This window comes from Channa argus, chromosome 13, assembly GCF_033026475.1.
Source record: "Channa argus isolate prfri chromosome 13, Channa argus male v1.0, whole genome shotgun sequence".
Lineage (NCBI taxonomy): Eukaryota > Metazoa > Chordata > Actinopteri > Anabantiformes > Channidae > Channa > Channa argus.
The window spans coordinates 18,845,982-18,867,703 of NC_090209.1; the positions used below are offsets into that span (position 1 = coordinate 18,845,982).

Genomic DNA, 21,722 nt, shown 5'->3' on the forward strand with positions numbered 1-21,722 from the left:
TGTATGATTTAGAAAATCCCTGCAACTAGGCTGAAACTGAGGGCACTTCTAAAGGCAAAATGATAAATTTGTTAAGGAAATTGGAAAAGCCTCAGGTGCCCTTGGTCTGTTTGTTTTAAGGTCTGCACTTATTGAAGGTGTGATTCACTGACCAGTTTCTCTGGCTGAAGGCAGGGATGTTGGTGAGGCTTTGGTCACTGGCGGGGTAGTAGTGAGCGTAAGAAGGGCGGGTATACGGCACAGAGGCCCTCTTCTCCTCTTCATAGCCCTTCTTTGCAGCTTTCTTCTCAGCGCGGCTCAACTTCATCTCCCTGCGGTCCATCAGCAAAGACTCATGGGGAAATGGTTGCTGGAGTGGAGAAAGCGATGAAGGTAAAAAAAGATGTTATGAAATCATTAAAATTTCAAATACAAACATTGATGTGATGCTTCATAAAACCAACTTAGCAGAGTTTAGTCTGCTCAGTGGATGGTTTAACTATCGAGGTGACCCAGCACCTTTCAAACTCCACAAGCTGGTGTGTTTCTCACCTCATATTCAGTCAGATAACACATTTGTCTTACAGCCTGCAATGCTTGGGATGAGACCCATTCTTAGCATAAACATCATCAGCCTCTCAAGAATACAGTGAATGATGCAAAAACATCCCAGGATGATTGTCAGAAACATCCCAACACATGTCACATTTACACACCTCTAAGGGTCATATAGGGACAGTTTGTTTTACCTTGGTAATCAGGTGAGGATAGAGGTGCAGCATCTTCCTGAGGACACTCTCCACGCTGTCCTGGGGCGGCAGCTGCACCTGGGAGGGGTTTGGCTCCTCCTCCACAAAGTGAAGAAGGGACTCCACCTCCCTCCTGGTGAAAGTCAGCACTGGGTTCAAGTCATCCACCACCCGGTCTGATAGAGAAAAGGAGAAATACAAGGGCTGTAGGATTCCGAAAGTGAAGAATCAGTGGTATAAATGTTTCTGTCTCACTAGTCAAAGCTCACAGCAAACATTTGTTTACTCTGGATTGCGTAGTTAGTAGGACTATAGTACGTTAGGTGCTGAACTGCATGTAAAATATTAATTTTGTGTAATAAAAATGACAAATATGACAATGGACCTATTTGAAAATATTCAAACATTTTAGTGAGAGGTAACTGTCTGTAGGAGCGTGTGTGTTTGTAATATTAGTCAGTGCAGTTCAACTCACCTGACATGCCCTGTTTAGAGATCTGGCGGTCGTAGATCTTCTTCTCCAGAGTGAAGTCACACACTAGGCGGTAGATGTGACATGGCTTCCTCTGACCGTAACGGTAGACGCGGCACACGGCCTGGGCATCATGACACGGGTTCCAGGAGGCGTCAAACACGACCACGCGGTTTGCCCCAATCAGGTTCACACCCAAGCAACCAGCCCTGAGGACCGAGAGCGTATAAGCAAATACATGTTACATTCTACCCCAGAAAATACAAATTAAATTGAAACATTAATTTTCGCCGTCGAGTCAAAAATGTTACCTAGTTGACAACAGAAAGACCCACGCTGAGGTGTTGGATGGATCATTGAACTGGTTTATCAGTCTCTCTCTCTCTGAGGCCGTTGTACTTCCATCCAGTCCTTCAAGAAACCACACAACAAATGCACAGTTAGACAGGTTGCACTGCATGATGTGATGCTTTTACTTTTGTTTTTTTTATTTTTAATGTCTTTTTCCTCTTTATACTTATGCTTTTTTAAAAGTGGCTTCATTATATTACACGACTGTATCTCAAAAACTGATCCACCTGCTATTTATAGGTAAAAAAAAAAAAAAAAGATAAGATATAAAATAATAATATCCCTGTGGATCATAGATCAATAGTTAAATAACTTAATCCCAAAGAAATCATTGCTCTACATCAGCTGTCACTTCTTTGTGCCGGTGCAGAGCTATAAACTAATTTCTGGCTGTTACCAAGAAACACCAGCAGGTGGCAGCTCTCACTGCAAGTCAACTATTATAGTGAAACAGACGGATTTATTTTATTTATAAGTATTTCACATTAGTTTAACACAGATTGCAGAAAAATAGCTCTTCCTTTTCAAAAGGTGCTGAACCACATCTGTTTCACACTAGTCATGTCACCTGCATACTTAGCAAGGAAAAGACTCTCCTACTCATAATAAATGGCCCCTTACTGTAGTAATTCAGGTTGCGGACCCAATTGTGGTTGGGTCTGTCCCTGCCTGAAGTGTGGGGGGATGTAGGCACCGTTCTCTTGGCCAAAAATTCCTCAATTACAGTCAATGTGGACAGACTTTGACTGTAGGAGGAAGACAGGAGCAAACACAGCGATTAGATAATATGCATGAGAGCTTCAACACCCTAACGTACTCAAACTCCAAAGAAGAAATTAATCAAGGCTGAAAACATTTGTAGAAAATCATAAAAAAATGTGTCTTTTACCTGAAGACAAGGAGTTTGTCTCCCTTCCTAATGCTCTCCTCAATCAAGTGGAAAAGCAACACCATCTTTGCCGAGTTCTCCAACATGCCGGGTTTGTAGTCACACATGATGTCCTTCGCCTAGCCACGTGAAGAGAGAGCTTGTTAAAATTCACTTCACGATGAATCAGAATCATGCAACGTGTTAAGTCAGTTGAGTCCAGTTGTAGTGGATATTTCTTTAAACATTGACTGTATGTGGCTGAATTTCATTTGGGTGAATGAAGAGAAAATGTAAAACATTAATAAAGAGGAAGAAATATTCAGCTCCCAACCTTAATTTAGGTTCAACTTACCCACTCATAGGTGATGACCTGATTGGCTTTCTCCTGCAGCTGGTTAAGACTCAATCCACCAATCGGGTTAGGATTCTCCAGGGGATTGGACTTCTGATTGGGGGCGGCTGGACATCGTGCAGGTCCTGTGGACGTGATGTCATCAAGGTCCAAGTCCTGGTCACTTGCCAGATTTTCCTTCTGCAAGGCCTCGTACAGGACGTCTGGATGGTTCCAAATCTGATGAACAGATAGGAGATCAGCTGTGCAAAGACTCGTCATGGTGGCAAACAGATAAACAGAAGTAAGAATAGTAGAATGAGTAAATGTGCTACAAGGACAAAAAGATATTTAGTTGTTTTCATTTTTATCCTGTAAATTACCTTAAATTGAAACTAAAAAAAAGAGGCTTTTCTAACTAAATCTATGATGCTGAATAAGAAATAATATGGATAGAATTGTGAATGATCTCCTGATTTTGAAGAGAAATACAAAAAATGTCAAACAGAGGTCCTTTTGTATGTCCTCCTCACCTTGCAGCAGACGCAGAAAGCCTTCAGTGGGTTGAGGCTGAGCCAGCCGGTGTTTCCTGCTTCTCTGAAGCGGTTCATGAACTCCTTGTACAGTGCCCTTTGCAGTGGAGACAGACGCACCAGGATCACATGCTCCTCCTTGGAGGGCAGCTGGTCCTTAAGCACATCATGGCCTCGTCTGGAATAAAGACAAGAAACGGTTAATATGTGTGAAATGTTAAGGGTCAAGCCTTGTTTTGTGGGCTGTGATTGTGAGTTGATAAAGGCATCTGTCTCACCTCTGTACGAAGCCTTCTAGCAGGCTGTGCAGGACGTGGCTCCTGTACCTCATCAGCTGAATGTCCTGAGGCGTGCTGTCCACACATTGCCCGTTCAGAATAGGACGCTCAAACATGTTGCTGAACTCCTGCCGCGTACCTGAAATATGTGCATGTTTAAGTCCCATATTTCCTGCTAATCTCAGCAAGTGTCTGATTGTGGAGAAACCAGATCCTGTCCCTTACCTAGGAAGTTGGGTCGAACAAAGTCCACCATGCACCAGTACTCAATCAGGTTGTTCTGGAGCGGGTAGCCGGTCAGGACCACACGGCGTCTGGTTCGAATGTTCTTCAAAGCCTGGGACGTGCTGGCATGACAGTTCTTGATGCGATGGCCTTCATCACAGATCACCACATCCGGACCAGGTCGGGCTAAAGCTCTCTCAATACCTGCAGGAGGACAACAGATGAAATGGTCTTCTATAATATTCGACATTTTTGCTTTTAAAACTAGTATACGAAGATTGTTTTGTTACATTGTCTACTAGTCTTTGTTCACCCTACCCCATTTTCTCTCACCTTTGAGCAGTTCCTGCTGCCTGTCCTCTTCATCCAGGTTGATTACAACAGGTCCTGTCGTTTTCTTGTTCTTCTTCTTCCTCCCGGCCATAAGGTTTTTCTTCAGCGACAGGAGACGGTACATCTCATAGCCCATCAGCAGTACCCCTCCATCGCGAGCCCAGTCCTCCACCACCCTGGCCCTAGTCACCATGTTCCTGAGTATTGCAGGGAAAAATGCATCTTTTTTTATGTTTCCCTTTACTTCAGCTTGAATCCCTGGAATGTTTGCTTCTTGTGCACAGAAAGAACAACACCTGTTCTCCAAAGCAACACAGTGAAACAAAGGCAGCGCAACATAAATAGCAATATTGGAGCGGTTTCTCTCTAAGCAGTGGTTTAAAAAGAAAGTGATTCGTAGCAGTGTTTTAGTTTAAGTTTTAAGCATGAAAATGGAGAAATATTTGCTGAAAGAAAAGGGAGGATGATGGGTGAAAGAGAAGAAGAATCTATAATACTTGGACTATCTTATATTAAAAGAAAGAAAGAAAAAAAACTAATGCCGTATAGTCTATGATTTTAATTGTAATAAATCACCAAACCAATTAAAAAAATGACTAATCATTAGCTGGTAGTGGAGCAGGAACAAACAGGACATGGTAATTTTTTTATTTATAAGAAATCTTTAACTGAAGTGAGAGACAGAACGAGGTTACTGTGTCACTTCCACACAAGGCTGTTCCACAGAACTGCTTGCTCACCTTGCAACATTCCTTACATCTTTTCTCCCTTAATCCCACACACACAGACACACACACAAAATTCAGAAAATCTTTTCAGCAGGAGCAGCTGTCGAGGAAGAGCATGATGGAGGGATGGAAGGGAAGCGAAGCCAGATGGGAAGTGCAGAGGCAGGTCAGAATATCAGCTCTGTCTTTTTTTTGTTGTTTTTTTTTTAAAAACCAGATGTAGAAAAAGAAAATCTCTTCATTGCTTTGCATAATTTTTAAGGCCTACTAGTTTACTGAGATGGATTTAAACCTAAGACATGACAGGAAGTGAAAACGTGTGCAGCAGGACTAAAATTTATTTTATCATTACTTGGCACAGTTTTACTCACTTGTGTTCGTCATTGAGGATGTGAACCTTAAAGGTACGATGCATCACCAGTGCTGGGTCTGTGTCTGGAGGAAACGCTTCTTGGGGTGGGACCCACATATTGAACTCTGACAGCCAGTTCTGCAAAGTGTTCACCTGGCAAGGACAAGAGGTAAGAACTGCATCTTAGACTTGTGCTGGAATTACTAATTGGCCACTTGACTTAATATTCTACAGGTAAAACTGGGATTACTCATTTTAAAGACTGCAGAAGATGTGAAACATGCTAACTGTGGCTTAAAAATGCTGTTGTTTTCACTGTTTAAAAAAAAAAACAAAACTTTAATATAAACTCTTTTATGCATTCAACCGTGAGTTTCACTACAGAGTACAATGTGTGTTATTGATTAAATCCTTCATATTTTGTTGTATTTAATCCACAGGTGCTTACAGGTACAATGGCGAGCACAGTGTGAGCTTGGGTGTGTCTGAACAGGACGTCGATGAAGGAGATGACCTGCAGCGTTTTGCCCAGGCCCATGCTGTGAGCGAGGATACAGCCGAATCCGCTGCTGCTGCTGAAACGCTCCACCGACTCCACGAGGTTGTCATACAGGAAACGGATCCCACCAATCTGAAGGGGAAATAGATGGAGAAGGTAGTGACGATCCAAACACAGCATGGAGGTTTGAAGGAAAGACAAACAGACAAGGAAGATAGTAATGTAAGAGAAGAAGAAAGAGCAAAGCAGTGAAGAAAGAAGGAATAGGTAAAGAGATATTAGAAAGTAGGTGGCACAGTGATAGAAAGGTAAGACGGATGAAAAGGATGTTAGCAGAGAGACGGAACAAAGAGGAGAACGTGGGCGGTGAGAAAGCAGAGGTGATATCTCATTAAAACTGAAAGAAAAGATCAGACTCAGCAGGCTGTCCCAGACTGCATAAAGGTCAAGGAATCGGAATTTTGCTCAGACTATTTGACTGAAGATAATTATCACAGCAAGACTTTCATGCCATGGTACAAAATCCAAATCAAAAGGTAAAAACAGAAAAGAAAAACCTATTGCTTCTGTTGACATTTAGACTTCTTTTTTTTTTGAACGCAGCAGTAAAAATACCTGGTGAGGTTTGACAGCTTGTGCCAGCTGAGGCGACAGAAAAATGTCCTCCTCCTCCGCTGGGTGGTTAAGGTTGACCAGCACCCTGCCCCGAGCGTCTGGTCGATTGAGGGCGTCGTTGGCGTGCGCACCGCTCGGCTCGCTCTCTTCTTCCTCGTTAGTGGACTCTTTGCTGACATGGACAATGGTGTCGTCCTCGCCTGAGCTCACATCTATCACATCTGTCAAGAAATCATAAGAACTCAATGTAATTTACGGTGTTCACCGCCACTGTACTTCTGCAAACCCGCAATTATGGTTTTTGCACCACATCACCATCACCACATTGACCTTTGTGTTAAAACAATGAGCAGTTATTTATGACTTCTGTTGTGCCGACTGGTTAAAGAGCTTTTGAAAAGGTGAACACTGTTTGGGCAAATGCACATTAGTAGTTGTAAGAAGGTGTAACAAAGTGACTTCAAGTGATGCAAATTTTTGGAGGATTGTTTGTGTTTTTAGTTCAAATCAAGCATTTTAGAGCTGCAACTAACTAAGGTGTGCAAGACTCAGCTGCAGCCTCCCCTGTGAAAACAATTACTGCTGTGTTTTTACTGGCACTGACACATTCATCTCAAGTGATGTGAGCCCCCGTCACGAGCACAGCTTGTGATTTGACATCTATCATGAACGTCACGTTGCATTTGTGTGGAACGGAAAGACTGCAATCCATATCTGATAAAAAGGACTCGCGCGTCAACGGTATCAAGTGCTGAAAGTTACACAAGCTGACAAACTGCGAGGGCATGACGGGAAGAGGAGAGGTGTGTGTGTGTCAGTTTGTTAGTGTGTGTGGAAGAGAGAGGTTATATAACTGTAGTGAATGGCTGGTTATACAAGTAGGATTAGAGTGGAGGGGGAGACTGGTTATGCAACCCCAACCAGAAATGTCACTGTGCCACTGTGGTGTGTGCGTGTGCGTATGTATGTGTTCTGGCTCATAACCAGGATTAGCCAGATTTATTGCTCCACAGACGAGCTCTGATCTGCCCCACAGACACTCGCCTTTCATCTCTGTTCCTCCCACTGTTTTTTTCTCTCTCTCCTTTGCTTTTGTCTTTCTCAGCTCTCAACGCTACGTTATCTTTTGCCCATTCGGCATCTCTCCATTCTCTCCAGTCCTTCTTTCCAGTCTTCTCTTTATTCTCTCAAATGTGTGCGTTTATCCTCGACTGTTTGAGTCTGTATATGTGTTTCTTTGCATTTGGGCAATAAGTGAGCAGTACATGATGCACTCTTTGACGCTTTTAAACATCCTGATACACGTGGCAGCTAATCTAGTGAAACACACACACTTACTTGAGCAGCAAAATGTTATGGAGTCACTCTGATCTACAAAGAATTTAAAGAGTGTGCATGCTGATTGCAGCTTATTTAAAATTGTCTTCACTGAGTCACCAAGAAAAAGAGAGCCAGCCGTACTCGCATTCATCTAGTAGTTAGAATTATTTAAAGTAACCTGTCAAAGTATTCCAATTAAAACGTTCACAATTTCGTCATAACATTTCATTTAAACCAATAATCAGTGCGTCTTCTGTTCAGAGAAGAGTTAACAAGGATGCAGAGCCAGAGTTCTCCAGAGTGGCTGCAGAATAAACACCTAACAGTCTAATTTGGGTTGTTTTTCGATCTCTCATGTTTTTTCCTAGAAATTCAAGCTGAGGAGGACTTTTAATGCACCGAATTTCAAGGCCCCTGGGCTCAGAAAGCAATCTGAAAAGAGTGTGTAATTTCATAAACGCATGGCTGTCATGAGGCCAGTAAGGCTGCGCAGCTTAAGAGACTAATGTGAGGTTTCCACCCAACCCAGCAAAAATATTACATGTGCGATATTTCTCTTTGATAGCACAATCCCTCCGTGAGCTCCGGATGTGCCCTTTGAAGAACAGCATTGGACCTCAAATTGTAGCTGTGGAAATGCTGCGAGAACATAAATCATCTCTCTAGAATTAAAAGTGGTTAAAGGCGTTACCACAAAAGACAAATGTAAAGATATGTAAACACGGAGATTTCAGGGTCACTTTAACTTCAGGACATTACAACACAATGTAGCTAAACTGTCTTGTCAAACTAGATTGTAATGAAAGGTTTTAAAATGTCTTAATGTGCATTGTACAACACTATTGATAACTACTAAGATACTTGACAACACACTACAGCTCTGGGTGTGAACAAAGTCCAGTGGGATCATTGCCATTCATGAAGCAGGATTCTGACCCTTTCCTTAATCAATCTGCTGTAGAATTCATACTGTGATAACATACTAACATAGTGCGAATACCACAGTCAAGGCACTGAGAACCTTTATGTGAAAATAACACCATTGAAAAATCTGAAAATACAGTGGAAAAAGCCCATTATACACAATCCATAACGAAAATAGTTTTTCAGCAAAAGAAGTAATCGGCCCCTCCCTAAATTTTCACTTTCATTTATACGTTCATCAACATTTACACATGCCCCATGTACGTACAGAGGTTTAATACTGCACTGTGTCATTGAAATTCTGGTTTTGCTTGAAAAGAGATAAATAGAAAATGTTTCCATTACAAAACAAATTTTATCACAGCCTTAAAGCTATCAATGTTTCGCCCTGTGAATTTCAAAGTCCCCCTTCTCTTTAAAAGGCTAAATGTTTGCACTGGTGGAAACAGTGAACCCATCTTTTAATTTCTAAAACTTCTCCTGAATGCTTGGCATCTGTAACAGGACTCTTCACACGCTGTAACAGAGCTCACACTGTGCTGATTTGGCATCTTAAGAATTAGCAACTGGCTTTGCCAAACTATCCTGGCAGCTCAGAATGCGCAACTGGATGATGGATAATAAACTTCATAGCCCTGTGTCCCTATCAGCTTTCCCGAAAGGGACACAAAGTATTAACCCACTTATACAATCAAATAAGGACAAAGGCCCAGAGGTCTGCTGGAGACCTGCACTGTGCAGGGCAAAATTCAGGCTCCTGAACATCTGTGTCACTACATACTGATAAATGGGGCTCCACTTTGTTCTCCAGAAAAATTGGATTTCCATTTTGTCCAATCTCCAACACTTTTTCCACTTTTTTTTGGATTATTTTTTGTGAGTACATTTATTCTTAGTAAAGGCCTCTTAAGCATCAACCGTATGTCCCTAACTTATTATGAACTCCATCCACAATTTTTTTTACTTTTTTTTTTTTTTTTTTTTTAAATATCAAGGCTAGAGACAATTTTTCATGACATCTCTTCACAATATCAGATAATGTAGCTAAAAAGGAGTCAAACCTGTTTTGTGTCTGTGCTCTGTAGAAAGGGCTGGTACGTTAGTTTTGCTCTCATCCTCGCTGATGCCAGTGCTGCTGGAGTCCAGGCAGATCACGTCCTGTCTGGCTGGCTTCACTTCTCGCAGTGATGCTGTTGATGCAGACGATGAAGACACATGCTTTGTCACATCGCCTGAAGAGGGGAAGAGTGCACCAGATCAAGTAGGTGAAGAAAGATTTGAAAGAAATGAGGGACAGAAGGGGAAGAAAGAAGAGATTGAAGAGGAAAAAACCAAAAAGGAGGACAATGAGTTAGTTCTCGTTGTGTGCAGACATTTGACAGTGAAACACTACAAGTCAAAATGTTGACAAGAGAGATAATGTCAAAGCTTGTTGAACGGTTCAGAAGTTTATAAAATGTACTGATAAGATGTTTAAAGCCGTTATTTAAACTTTGAACTTTGATTAGGCCAATGATTAGGATTAGGAACATCTGACATACAGGTTACAGCATTGGTGTTTGGTTGACCAATGTTTTATTTTCTCTTCATTTATTTTTGGATACACACGCTCACCAGTTGTGTATTCAGGCAGCAGTGGTACTGGGAGATCCTGTCTTCTCTGCTGCTCCAAACGATGCCTCCTCTCCAGCTCCTCCTGCTGGGCGGCTTTGGTCACTGCCTCCAACTGATGCTCTCTAAGTAACTTCCTATGTGGACACAGACAAACATAATATTAGGTTGAGTATGGTCATATTTCAAACGCATGGTTTCCACTGGCTTCTGATGGTAGGTATTCACTTATGACCCTGCCACAGCAAACAGTGGCTTCTTCACTCATTATTTATAAAATGTAAATTGATTACTGCTTTTTATTTACAAACAGTCAGAAAAATTGTTCTATATTTCATACGTTAACCAGCTAACAGAAAACCAAAACTGACATTTCTTCCACTTTGCCATGAATAGTGGGCTATTTTATTTGTGGGTTGTAGGACCTGTGAAAAAGTACTTTTTGGAATAACAGTAACAACTATTTCACATCATCATATACATGTTCAATTTTACCAGTAGTTTACCTCTAATACCACTGCCAATACTTTCTCTAAATAGCTTTTGTTAACCAAACTACAATTCTCCCTAAAGTTTCTTGTTGTTCCTGCGCTGTAAAGAGGTAACTGGCTGTGGTGGTAATTACAATTTCAAAGTACTTCCTCAACACTGAGCACACAGTGTTCATGTGCGTTTTGTCAGCAGTTAGGCTCCCTATAATCTAGGTAAATCTCAAGCATGTAGAGAACGTAGCTGTGTGATTATATGAATTTCATACTGTTGATGCTTTGAATTATATCAGACAGAATTATGATGAGTTCATTAATTGAGAGAACGGTGATTTAGCCAAGTTTATCATTGGCTGAAATACTGGAGAAACTCTACATTTATCATGATCAGTGCTTAGGCTTCATTATTTTACCTCAAATCTTATTATTGACACTTTCATACACTAATATGTCATCAAAGGAGGAACTGAAGAGAAGGAAATTAACCCTGAGTTTGTATGTCTATCATATGCTATTATGGTAAGGACGCTGTTATGAAACTATAGCACATACTTGAGGTTGAGCTATATCGTGGTTATTGGCAGCTGGATGAATAAAGACTGAGCATATGTATAATCACTGTCAGATATCATCAGTCATTGGTCTGCACTTTAGTTCTTTATCATAAATCCTGTTATCCAGCCAACAATGGGTGTTATTAGAAATACAGTAAGAGTTGAATAAGCCGAGTGAGTGTCAGTTTACTCTGCACCTCAGCAGCATCTTTCTCAGGGGGATAGTGTAGTAATCCCTTTGATCTCCAGGTTGACTGGTACCTGCTCGCCCTGCATAGAGCCACCTTTAATGCTTGTCGATAGATATGGTGTGAGGCCAGATTTGCTGGTTTGTTTTGTTTTCAATATAGCTTGTTTGTTAGGATGATTTCTAGAAGCATTAGCAGATTGTGGTTGTTGCCATTGTGTTGTATTGCCGGTTTCTGGCAGCACCAAATATCCAGAACATTAGTTTTTAGCTACATCAAATACAATATTAAAATTATTGTTTATCCTGCAAAACAATGCCCTGTATTTTATATGCAAAACTCTTAAATAGCAATTTTGACTTTTTTTCCATATAAAGAAAGGTATTTTTTCAAAAGCAGTATGTTGAACTATTGATCTAAAGCTGTAATGGGAAATAGCAGAGGGCTAAATGTTGCATTTTACATTACATTTCTTAAAAATCCCTACATAATAAGATTGAGTGTCCATTTGAACTCTTTCACTATGATGATTGTTCAAGTTAAAGTGAGGATGCAGAGGTCAGGACCTGATGTTGCGTCTCATGTGTGCTGGTTTGGAGCTCCTCTTCTTGGTTCCTGACAGTGGAATGGGAGGGGAGGGACTTTGGCTGGCCGGTCTGGAGCAGGGTCTAGACGCCGGCTGGGAGTGGGGAGGGTGGGCTGGCGTCTCCCCCACAGGTGAGGTAGATGGGGGAGGTGTGCACTGCCATGCACCTGGATCGCCTTCCTGAGTCTCATTCTCTGAGCTGAAGGGAGTGCCATGGGACTGGTCTGTGAAAGAAAGAGGAAGAAGTGACTACACAGACTTAAAAAACTCATCGTTGTCCCATCAAAGGCAGGTGTAGCTGCTGATGCTGTGGAGGACGAAAACTCTTTCGACAAGTTGCTCCATCATTGAAAGTAAACACTTGAATTCATGTTTTTAATGTTCTCCTTGCAAAGAACGGGATTGGTTGTGCATAATTTGTGCCTGTGCAGAATAAATCTAATCGTGTTTCATGTCTGCAGCACTATCAAACCTGCAGCTCTTTTTATACGTCTTGAATACGTCCATCCACCAAATAGAGTGGACAAGTGAGCAGTGCTATGTGACTTAAAAAAAAAAAAAAAAACTTTCTGAACAAATCTTCTTCGTTGCTCCTCAAAAATGTGAACACTGCACATAAGATGTGAACATTTTTTACTACAAAACCTTTTATTTTGTGATTCATTTGTGACAGTTTCCACTTACAAACCGAAATCCTGTCTTGTTGTCATTTTTAACAGATGAGCAGCATCTCTGTGAATGGATGAAGTTGATTTAGGTCAAAACAGCTGAACGGCTTTCATAACTGAGTTTTGTAAACGTTGGTGACTCAGACGGATTCGCAGCTTCACAACTTAATATTAGCTGGTTGGTTGAGTACAGCTGTATAAGGAAACAAATTAAGAGGGCATCTTCATCCAGTGACACCTCTCCTTGTCTAACTGGTCTGAGCAGAGACCACACACCTGATGACAATGTTTAAGTCGTCACGTAAAATCTGTTTTATGTACAACGATTTATTAAAGTAACTGTTACAGCTGATTTGGCTCAATTATCAACTTACATTCTTGTCAAACCTTTCTTAGATTTGCTCTGGCTTGTTTTTGAGCTGCTGGTGTCTCTAATGAAGCCTGTTTACTGCGTTTACTTCCATTACAGTGATGTGATTCATTACAGCTGTTGTTTTCAGCTGAAGCCTCTGAGGATTTAAGTTTAGTCATTTAAACTTACTCAAGTTACCATTTGACTAAGCTACATATGCAACACACCAGGAAGATTTCTCCGGAGCCAAAGCACAGATAAAAAAAAACTCCTGAACCATATGGCACCTTTTTCTTACTCTTCACTATTCTCCAGTTATCATCTTCATTTCTATTTTTCTTTGTTTATTCTCCCCTAAATCTCTGCCTGTGCTTTCCTTTCACCTTTCTCCTTTTTCTCTCCTCCTCCTCCTCCTCCTTCTCTCAGTTGTTCTGCCAGAGACACACTGAACCAGATCTGAGGCTTATGTAAGAGCTGGATCATAAATATGGATGGCTTACAAAACACAAGACAGGACACAAACACTGACACACACACGCGTTGACTTGCAATAGTTGTGAGGATACTGACTAACATTAGAGTGAAGGACTTGGGGAAAAGCGTTATGTTAAACATCACAGTTGTAAAATGGCCTCAAACAGTTGTGAACTCAACATAAACACAGAATGATATGTACACATTCAAGAGGACAAGTGTTCACATAAGATTAAAAATCAGCACATAAATACCTAACATACACTGGGATACTTCAGCCAAGATTCTGCCTGGAATGACTTGACAAACATGAACACATTGCCGACACACACACACACACACACACACACACACACACACACACACACACACAAAAACCTCTTCCCCCATTTAACAACACATGCTAAGAAATGAAGCAAGGCATGTTCACTGCCAAACCAGAGGCTGAGTTTGTCACAATAGGAGAATCTGCATGTATAAGTGAATACACACACACACACACACACACACACACACCTTTGACATAATGGAGTATTGAGGTGGGGGATGAGATGTCTAAAACTACCATTTCTTTTCCTTTGCAAGCATTGTGATATCAAACTTTCCCAAGAAAGGAAGCAAGTAAATAAAGAAGAGACATTCAGCCAATTACCACCATCTGTTAGGGATGTCCTGAAACCACTTTTTGGACACTGAAAGACTGAGTACAAGTACAAGCACGTACATTTAAGGACTTGCCAATAACGAGTACAAATTCAAGTTTTTCTGTTTTGATTCTAGTAGGAGTTTCTGGACATTATGACTGTTAGCAACTGCATCTTAAGACTTTACTACAGCGGAGTTTGCATTCGGCTTTACTTCTGTCATCATCGGTCATCTTAAAACAGACATTTTTCGACCTTTGCTAACATGCAGAGGCTAACGTGGTATCGGGTACAGTATCAGAAGTTTTATAAGTAAGAGTACAGGTACACAAAGGCAGAAGTGGGCCCAATGCCTGATATTGGTATCGGCATCAGGACATCCCAACATGTTGTGGTGAACACTGAAAAGCACGGGCACTCTGTAGTGAGAGGCCAAGCTGTTGTACCGTTGCCATTCACCACAAAATTAAAACACCCAAATGTTGTGGCTGGTCTGCATCTGCATTAGCATCAAAGTACACGCAGTGACCGTGCACTTTGACTTTTTTAGTTTCAGATAAAAAGCTTATGCTTTTCTGTAGTCACACCCACAGGGTTAAGCCTCCACTTATCCAGGAAGATATCTCAAAACCTACTGGATTGATTGGCTAAAAAGGTTGTATTTTGTACAGAATTTAGAGACTCTTGAGGCACATTTGTGAATTTGGGCTATCCAAACAAATGTGACTTGACATGTCTCAATCATGACGAATTGCAATAACTCTGGTGGTCATCTAGTGCTACCAAAGTAATTGTTCCTGTATGCTGATTCAGGACTAGATAACTTTTGTGTTTAGAGCAGGGTTGAGCCACATTGTATCAAATATCATATAACGTCAATTACTTTGACAATAAAATACACCTTGTTTTTGCATTTGTGCCATTAATGTGGGCTTTTCACATGAGGCTACAAACAGGTCAAAAGAGTGAGTGACATTCATTCCTCTGGGGAAACCAGTACAATATAGGCCAACATTTCTATGGTTTATAAAGCTGCTACTAATTATGTGAAATGGGTTTCAAATAACCAAAACTGAAAACAGGACGAGTTGTTGTCAGTCAAAGTGTGTGCAGAACAGTGGCATCTTTCCTGTTTTTAGCAGTTATTGCTCATGTTAACTGGTTTTTGTTCCATTTTGTTTAATCAAAACACAGGAAACCTCGTACGCAATGTCCTGTTTATCACATGATATGTTTTCCAGGAATTAGATAAAAGATATTTTGTGTCTATAACAGGAAAATGGAAAAGCTTTTATAAACTGGACCCAAGCCTAATGTCTGCTAACACAAGATATTTCTTTTATGTGACAGATCTGAATCTAAATTTCTCTGTCACTCTGTTTTTCAATGTTTTGCTCATGCCTCCCTCCAACTCTACCTTATAGAACAGTTATATAACGATTCCTGAAATGCAGAGTACGCCACCCCACCCCCACACACACAGAGCACAGAGGGGGCAGATGGGATGGAAAGAGGAGGGGATGGGGGATGAAAGAGAAAGTGACCATTCAAAGAGAAATAGAGTGATGCTCTTCATAGTTGGAGGCAGTCCCCACACATACACACACACACACACACACAAAAACATAGTGGTGAGACATCCAAGTAAACATGTGGATTCTGGTAAGCTGGAGATTTGTGGTGTTTTAATGATAAAACAGATGCAATGTTGTGCAACTCTAAAAAAATGAGAGTGGGATGTAGTGAAACCAACCACAACTACTGACAAGAGTAATCAGCAGATCAACCGTAGTTAGTGACGGAGTTCAAACATTTAAGAACCAATTTAATGAATTTCCAAGATGATAAGGACCTCTGGTATTCAGGTATGTTAGTGATAAGATCATTACCTGAATTACTGGCATTACGTTCACAGAAATATACATAATATGGTGTATACTCTGTTAAAAATATCTATTTAGTATTACAATGAGAATGAAATACACAAGATAGATTAGGAACAAATTCAAGACATTACAGAAAAAGGTGTGAAATGGAAAACATCACCTCGGTGTCTAGACTTTTTTTCTAGACATAACACAAAGAGCCATTTCATTTTAAAATAACTGATAAAGAAAAAAAAACTGTCACACAATTACAACTGACCATTAAACCAATCATTCTGCCACTATTAAATTAGTGCACTAGCTGCTCACAGGATTAAACTCAGCTTTGAAACATTACTTTAACAAGTTAGTTCCAGAGCAGCTGTGACTTTGTGCTTTATAGAGCATTCTGGAAGACGTCAAAGTGAAGTGTCCCACACATATCTGCAGATGTACACATTTATGCACACAGACACAAAAACATACAAACCATGGGGAGAATCCTTCCACATCATAAGCAGACAGTGGGGACAGGTTATACAATGAATACGTGTTTCAAAAGTGTTCCATGCTCCTCTTTTAGGACCCAGGAAACTGAAAAACTCTGGAGTGATGCTACATACAGACCGACACATACACACACACACACTTAAATCAAAATAGCGACTCAGACAAAAGACAGTCTATATGATGTCAGAAACACATAGATTGCGTAATGCCTCAAGTCCACTACACTCATCACCACAAACCCTAATCATCAGACCAGTTTGAACGAGGATAAATTCACATACAAGGGCTTTAAAAGGCAAATATACACTTTTATCAGGAGCAACTAACCAGGGTACCTGGCATCATAACAGCTTTCACTTTTTTCAGAATGATTCTTCACTCGCTTCTTTAACAATTCCAGTGAAATTATCAGAATCAAGTAATTACTACACAGTGTGAATGCAAAGTTATTTTAGGGGAAGTTTTGTGCTGCTTTTATGTCTAAATTTAGAGTAGATGGTTTTGAATCGCAATGAAACTCCACTCCACTGATTTACCTTCAGCTGAAACAAGTAAATTGAATCAATTTATTGGCTTGATACAGAATTTCAAGCTCATTAACAAGTTTAGTTCCTGTTGCTGAACAACTAAGAAGTTTCAACTGCAAACTGAATTTAGGCCGGACCTTAAATCTGTCTGAAGTCTGCCTACCTCATAAGGAAAACTACTCTTGTAAGTATAAAGTGAAGATGTTATCATCAAAAAGAAATTCAGAGCTGGACAGAAGATTGTTACTAAGCAACCAAATCAAACAAATCTAATTTTGTGCTGCGTGATAAGGGGGAGATGCAAGGAGAAACCTATGCCAAATTGTGAAACAATTGACTTTGGACCTGTGACACACAATGAGCAGAGAAAAGTGCAATGTGAACAAGTGTAGCGACAACACACGGCGGCCATTGAATAAACAGCCCACGCAGCAATAGGCCATTAATTTGTTCTAAAACACTTCCTGTGGGTTAGGCATGTGCTGACCTTTACACGAAGAGCACGACATGTACTGGAGAGATGTGTGTCTTCCAAAGAATTCAAGGCCATTGGCAACAAATCATGGTTAGTGTGGATTTGTGCGCGTGTGTGTGAGAGAGAGACTCATAAGGGAAATGTCTTCTGAAACCACAAAGTTATGTAACCACAACTACGTTTATGATAAATGTTTATATAACTCCTCACACTGGGCTGACGAACAGAACAGCTATGCAACAGCATCATGGATGTGTGTATGTGTGTGGCCTTTTCTCAAGTGTGTGAATCTTTAAAGTACAAAAATATGCACATAATGAATATGTACAATAATGAAACAACAGCAGCATAACACATTAAAACCTCAAAATGTGTGCGTATCCTCTGTGGCCTGACATGTATGAGTTTCTCTTGAGCTAGAAACCCTTTCAGTTTCTCAATGCATTTAAACTGCATAAGCTATGGTTCTTAGCTCTAAAAAATAGTTTTTAAAAAAGGGACTAGTTGGATATACAAAGTTTTTATCCATCCAGTTATGAAAACAGCTTCAGATTGCACATAATGCTGTTTGACAGCTATCAGTGACTGCATTCATGTCAAAAAAAAAAAGAAACCCAAAACAAAACAAAAAACTGACTTGTTTGGAACAGATGGATAAATCTGCCCTCAGGCTTGAAACACAATCTGTAAAGTCATCCAGTAACATTTTCCAGTGTCGCTCCATTAATTTTTACTACAGTGTGTGACAGAACTGATGCAGAATTACGTTCTGCAATCTGCTTTCTAAAAAACAAAAAAAACAAAAAACACTGACCTGCAATCAACAAAGCAGCACTGTAACAATTACAATTTCTGATGAGTCTTTCATACTGGAATCCATTACTCTCTGAAGCTCTACAAATAAACACACTTTTCCCAACCACCTTACATCTACAGGTTATTTAGGAATTCTAAAGATGTTGGGCTTTACTTGAGAAAAGTAATAACAGTCATAAAAAAAAAAGTCCCAAATCTGTTTTTTTGTTGTTTATTTGGGTCATTACCTGCACAAGATTTATCTGCATCCATAAATCATTAATTCAGACAACTGAGGGCAAGCTGGGACACACACACACCCACACACATAAACACAGAGGTAATATGAGGTCCTGAGAGCTTGACCTACATACCAGGTTTAGTTTTGTCGTGTGCACAGAAATTTGCATAAGCACACACACACACACACACGTACACACACACACACCTCTCTAGCTACTGAACTGAGGTTTCATTATGAGGATCATAACTGTGTGAACATTGTCTCCCTCCCTGCTGCTTTTATCTTTAAATCATCGATGTACACACATTTAAAACGTAGCAAACAAACAGAAGCGCTTGAGTGGAAAGTCTGTCTCCATCACATCACACAGATGACGCAGACGTTAACTACAATGGGCCAGAGAATCCTCCACATAACACACACACACGCGCCCGCACACGCACACCAAGGGCAAAGTGTCGGATTATCCAACGCAGAAGTTTCCAGGAAGTAGATAAGTTAAGTAAATTCACTGGAAAAGTGTTAATTAATTATTTCATGCAAAGAAAACAACACCCTGATAGACTCTCAGTGGGATGTTTCCTAGGAGAAAAACAAATTTTTTTTGCCATTAATGCATCTATTCCCTCAGTTATTAAACATGTTTTGGAAAACTTAAATGGAGATTCTGTAACGCCTGACTTTTAAAATGGCAGAGAGAGGGCAGCTGCAAAACAAGAAGCAGAATGTGAGGATTGATTTATAAAAGAGATTTATTTGTACTATGATGCATGAAAATGATCTTTTAACATTATCTGTGGGGGACAGAGTGCTCTTCCTTTTTTAAGTTGGGTTTATTTAATTACATAAGTCAATAAAATTGTGTTTGTTATTTGAGTGAAGCCTCTTGATTAAGTATAATTTGATGGTCTCCTTGCAGCAGACTTTGAAGGATAAACTGACATAAAATTGACAAAACCTTCAATCTCTCCATTGTTTTACTATTTTCCTATTTATAACATTTCATAACGCATTTCTATCACAGTTCACTCTGTTGCACTGACATACTTTCAGTTTTTGATGCCATCTTTCCCCATCCTGTATCTCAAGTTTGTCACCTCACATATTCCCATATCATGTCATCTTCCTCATCTCACTTACCTCACATTTTTATTTATCCTCCTCCACTTCCTTTATTTGCTTATCTGCCCCGGATTCCACCTGTCAACATCTTCTTCTCCTACATCCTGCTTTTCACACACACATTTGTCACACACATTCCCTAACTTGAATTTTTCTGTGACACCTCTCCTAACTTCAAGTAGACTTCTCACTCTGTTCCTATTGATTTCTCCATTTCTGCTCATTTTTCTTCCTGTCACATCTCACACCTTGCTACTTTCCCCTGTCCCACTTCTCAAGATGGATGTTTGAGCTCATTGGGTTGTCTTATCCTCTTTCTTACATAATCAGTTCCCCCTGACATATGATTATAAAACACTGAATTACACCTCACAGGGCATGAAGATGTTTGGCACATTTGGCTCACTGCAGAATTTACAAGGTGTAATTACATGTGTCAGTGTGACAAAGTGATAACTGACACTGACAGGCAGACGTCTCATTTTCAACCACATTTTATCAAACATTTCTGAGATATCTTGCTAATTACAATCTGCACCACCAAAAACGAGGTAATGAGTGGCACTTTGCAATCATAAAGCTATAGATCATAGGTCTAAAACACTTTCTTTCTTTCTATAAACCCCAAATGACAGAAGGGGTACAAACGATTGTAAATCTCAATAGTTATCTGCCAGAACTACAAGTTACTCCCAGCAAAAAATATTTAAAATATTTTAAGCAAAAATGATTTCTCCAGTTCACCGCAAACTTACCTTACCAAGTAAGGAGGTCTGTAATGTCGATACAAACACAAATAAAACACTATATTTAGTCCATGTAATGGTTGATCTATAATCATCACCATCAAATATTTCATCTGATTACTTAAATCTTAAAGCTCTTGAGGAAACCGTACATTTGGCAAACAAGAGAAAAGGGCCAAAATACAGACTTGCATTTAGAGTTGGGGGTGATATCCATCAGCGAACTAAAATGTGATGGAAAACCAAGAAAAGGCAAAAAAGTGTGTTTGTGATTTACTCTGACAGTAAGCAGCAGCACCTGATACACTGAGGGTACAAAATGTCAGTGTAGCAAAAGTAGAGATGGGGCAGAAAATAAAATGAAAAAAGTCATTGATTGTGATAAAAGTAAAACACATTAAACGTATCTCAATCTCTCTGCCATTTCTACATATGCTGCTGTGCACAATATGTGAACCTGCACTAGTAACAGTCCCGTCAGTATTGTGCACACAGTCTCAGTCAGACAGGGAGTCGCTCTCCAGCAGACAGACAGGCCACTGACGCTAAGGCTGGTCGGACAAGAAGGGACGGTTATGTAACCACTGCCTCTGGCTGTTATACAACCAGCATGTTCACAAGAACCTCACGTCCTGTACGGGCACACACAGAAGTTGAGAGCTGGCAGATCCAAGAACACAGTGGCATTTAAAGAACAGCTAAACTTTGAGTCACACACAATCAAATTCACTCACAGTGGCGTGGACAGTAACTATGGTAGTAATGGAGTTCAAGTGTGTGACAATGTGTCCCTGTGTTGTCAGTGTCATTAGCATTTCTGCCTCACTTCTGTTCAGCACAGTTTGCACTGCTTTCTAATGTTTTACAACTGGTTTCCAAAATGTGTAGCCACAATAAAAAGGGCAGAAATGATTTACTAACAAACTGAGGTTGTAAGTGAGAATCGGCTGGTTTAGCATTTCTTAGAAGCTGATGACAAAGTAATTTCAAAGTTTTACATGCATTTGTAAATCTGGCAAAATTAACTCCAAAAATGCCCCATTCTCCTATCAACATATGTGAAGACAGTTAATCTTACGTATTACTACGTTTAAAAGTTATGTAAAATGTCCTGAATTATTGTTTTATCTCAGTCCATTAAGTCTGCAGGGGGTTTGCTAAGAAAAAAAATAGATCAGGAAAAAAAAAAAAAAAAAAAAAACTAGGGGAAAAGAAATTGTGGCTTCCTTGTAAAGATGGCTAAGATTTAACTGGGTTACATAACTTCCCCGAGAAAGAGAAAAAAAAAAAAATATATATATATATATATACTA

The 21,722-nt window shown here is 40.1% G+C and overlaps 1 protein-coding gene across 3 annotated transcripts in view; it reads right to left on the reverse strand.

Annotated features, from left to right (window-relative positions):
* The window catches only part of LOC137138980 (helicase ARIP4-like), a 59,997-nt gene that overhangs the window by 5,368 nt on the left and 32,907 nt on the right, over window positions 1–21,722 (reverse strand). For all 3 annotated transcript variants that reach the window (XM_067525575.1, XM_067525577.1, XM_067525576.1), the window contains 17 exons: window positions 11,968–12,211; window positions 10,175–10,308; window positions 9,622–9,792; window positions 6,317–6,537; window positions 5,651–5,833; window positions 5,222–5,355; window positions 4,123–4,319; window positions 3,790–3,993; window positions 3,565–3,703; window positions 3,287–3,464; window positions 2,775–2,993; window positions 2,441–2,559; window positions 2,173–2,297; window positions 1,512–1,611; window positions 1,204–1,409; window positions 729–904; window positions 153–349 (listed from right to left, as the gene is read on the reverse strand). In XM_067525575.1, coding sequence (XP_067381676.1) covers window positions 153–349; window positions 729–904; window positions 1,204–1,409; window positions 1,512–1,611; window positions 2,173–2,297; window positions 2,441–2,559; window positions 2,775–2,993; window positions 3,287–3,464; window positions 3,565–3,703; window positions 3,790–3,993; window positions 4,123–4,319; window positions 5,222–5,355; window positions 5,651–5,833; window positions 6,317–6,537; window positions 9,622–9,792; window positions 10,175–10,308; window positions 11,968–12,211 — 2,947 coding nt within the window. The remainder of the gene's footprint in view (window positions 1–152; window positions 350–728; window positions 905–1,203; window positions 1,410–1,511; window positions 1,612–2,172; window positions 2,298–2,440; window positions 2,560–2,774; window positions 2,994–3,286; window positions 3,465–3,564; window positions 3,704–3,789; window positions 3,994–4,122; window positions 4,320–5,221; window positions 5,356–5,650; window positions 5,834–6,316; window positions 6,538–9,621; window positions 9,793–10,174; window positions 10,309–11,967; window positions 12,212–21,722) is intronic.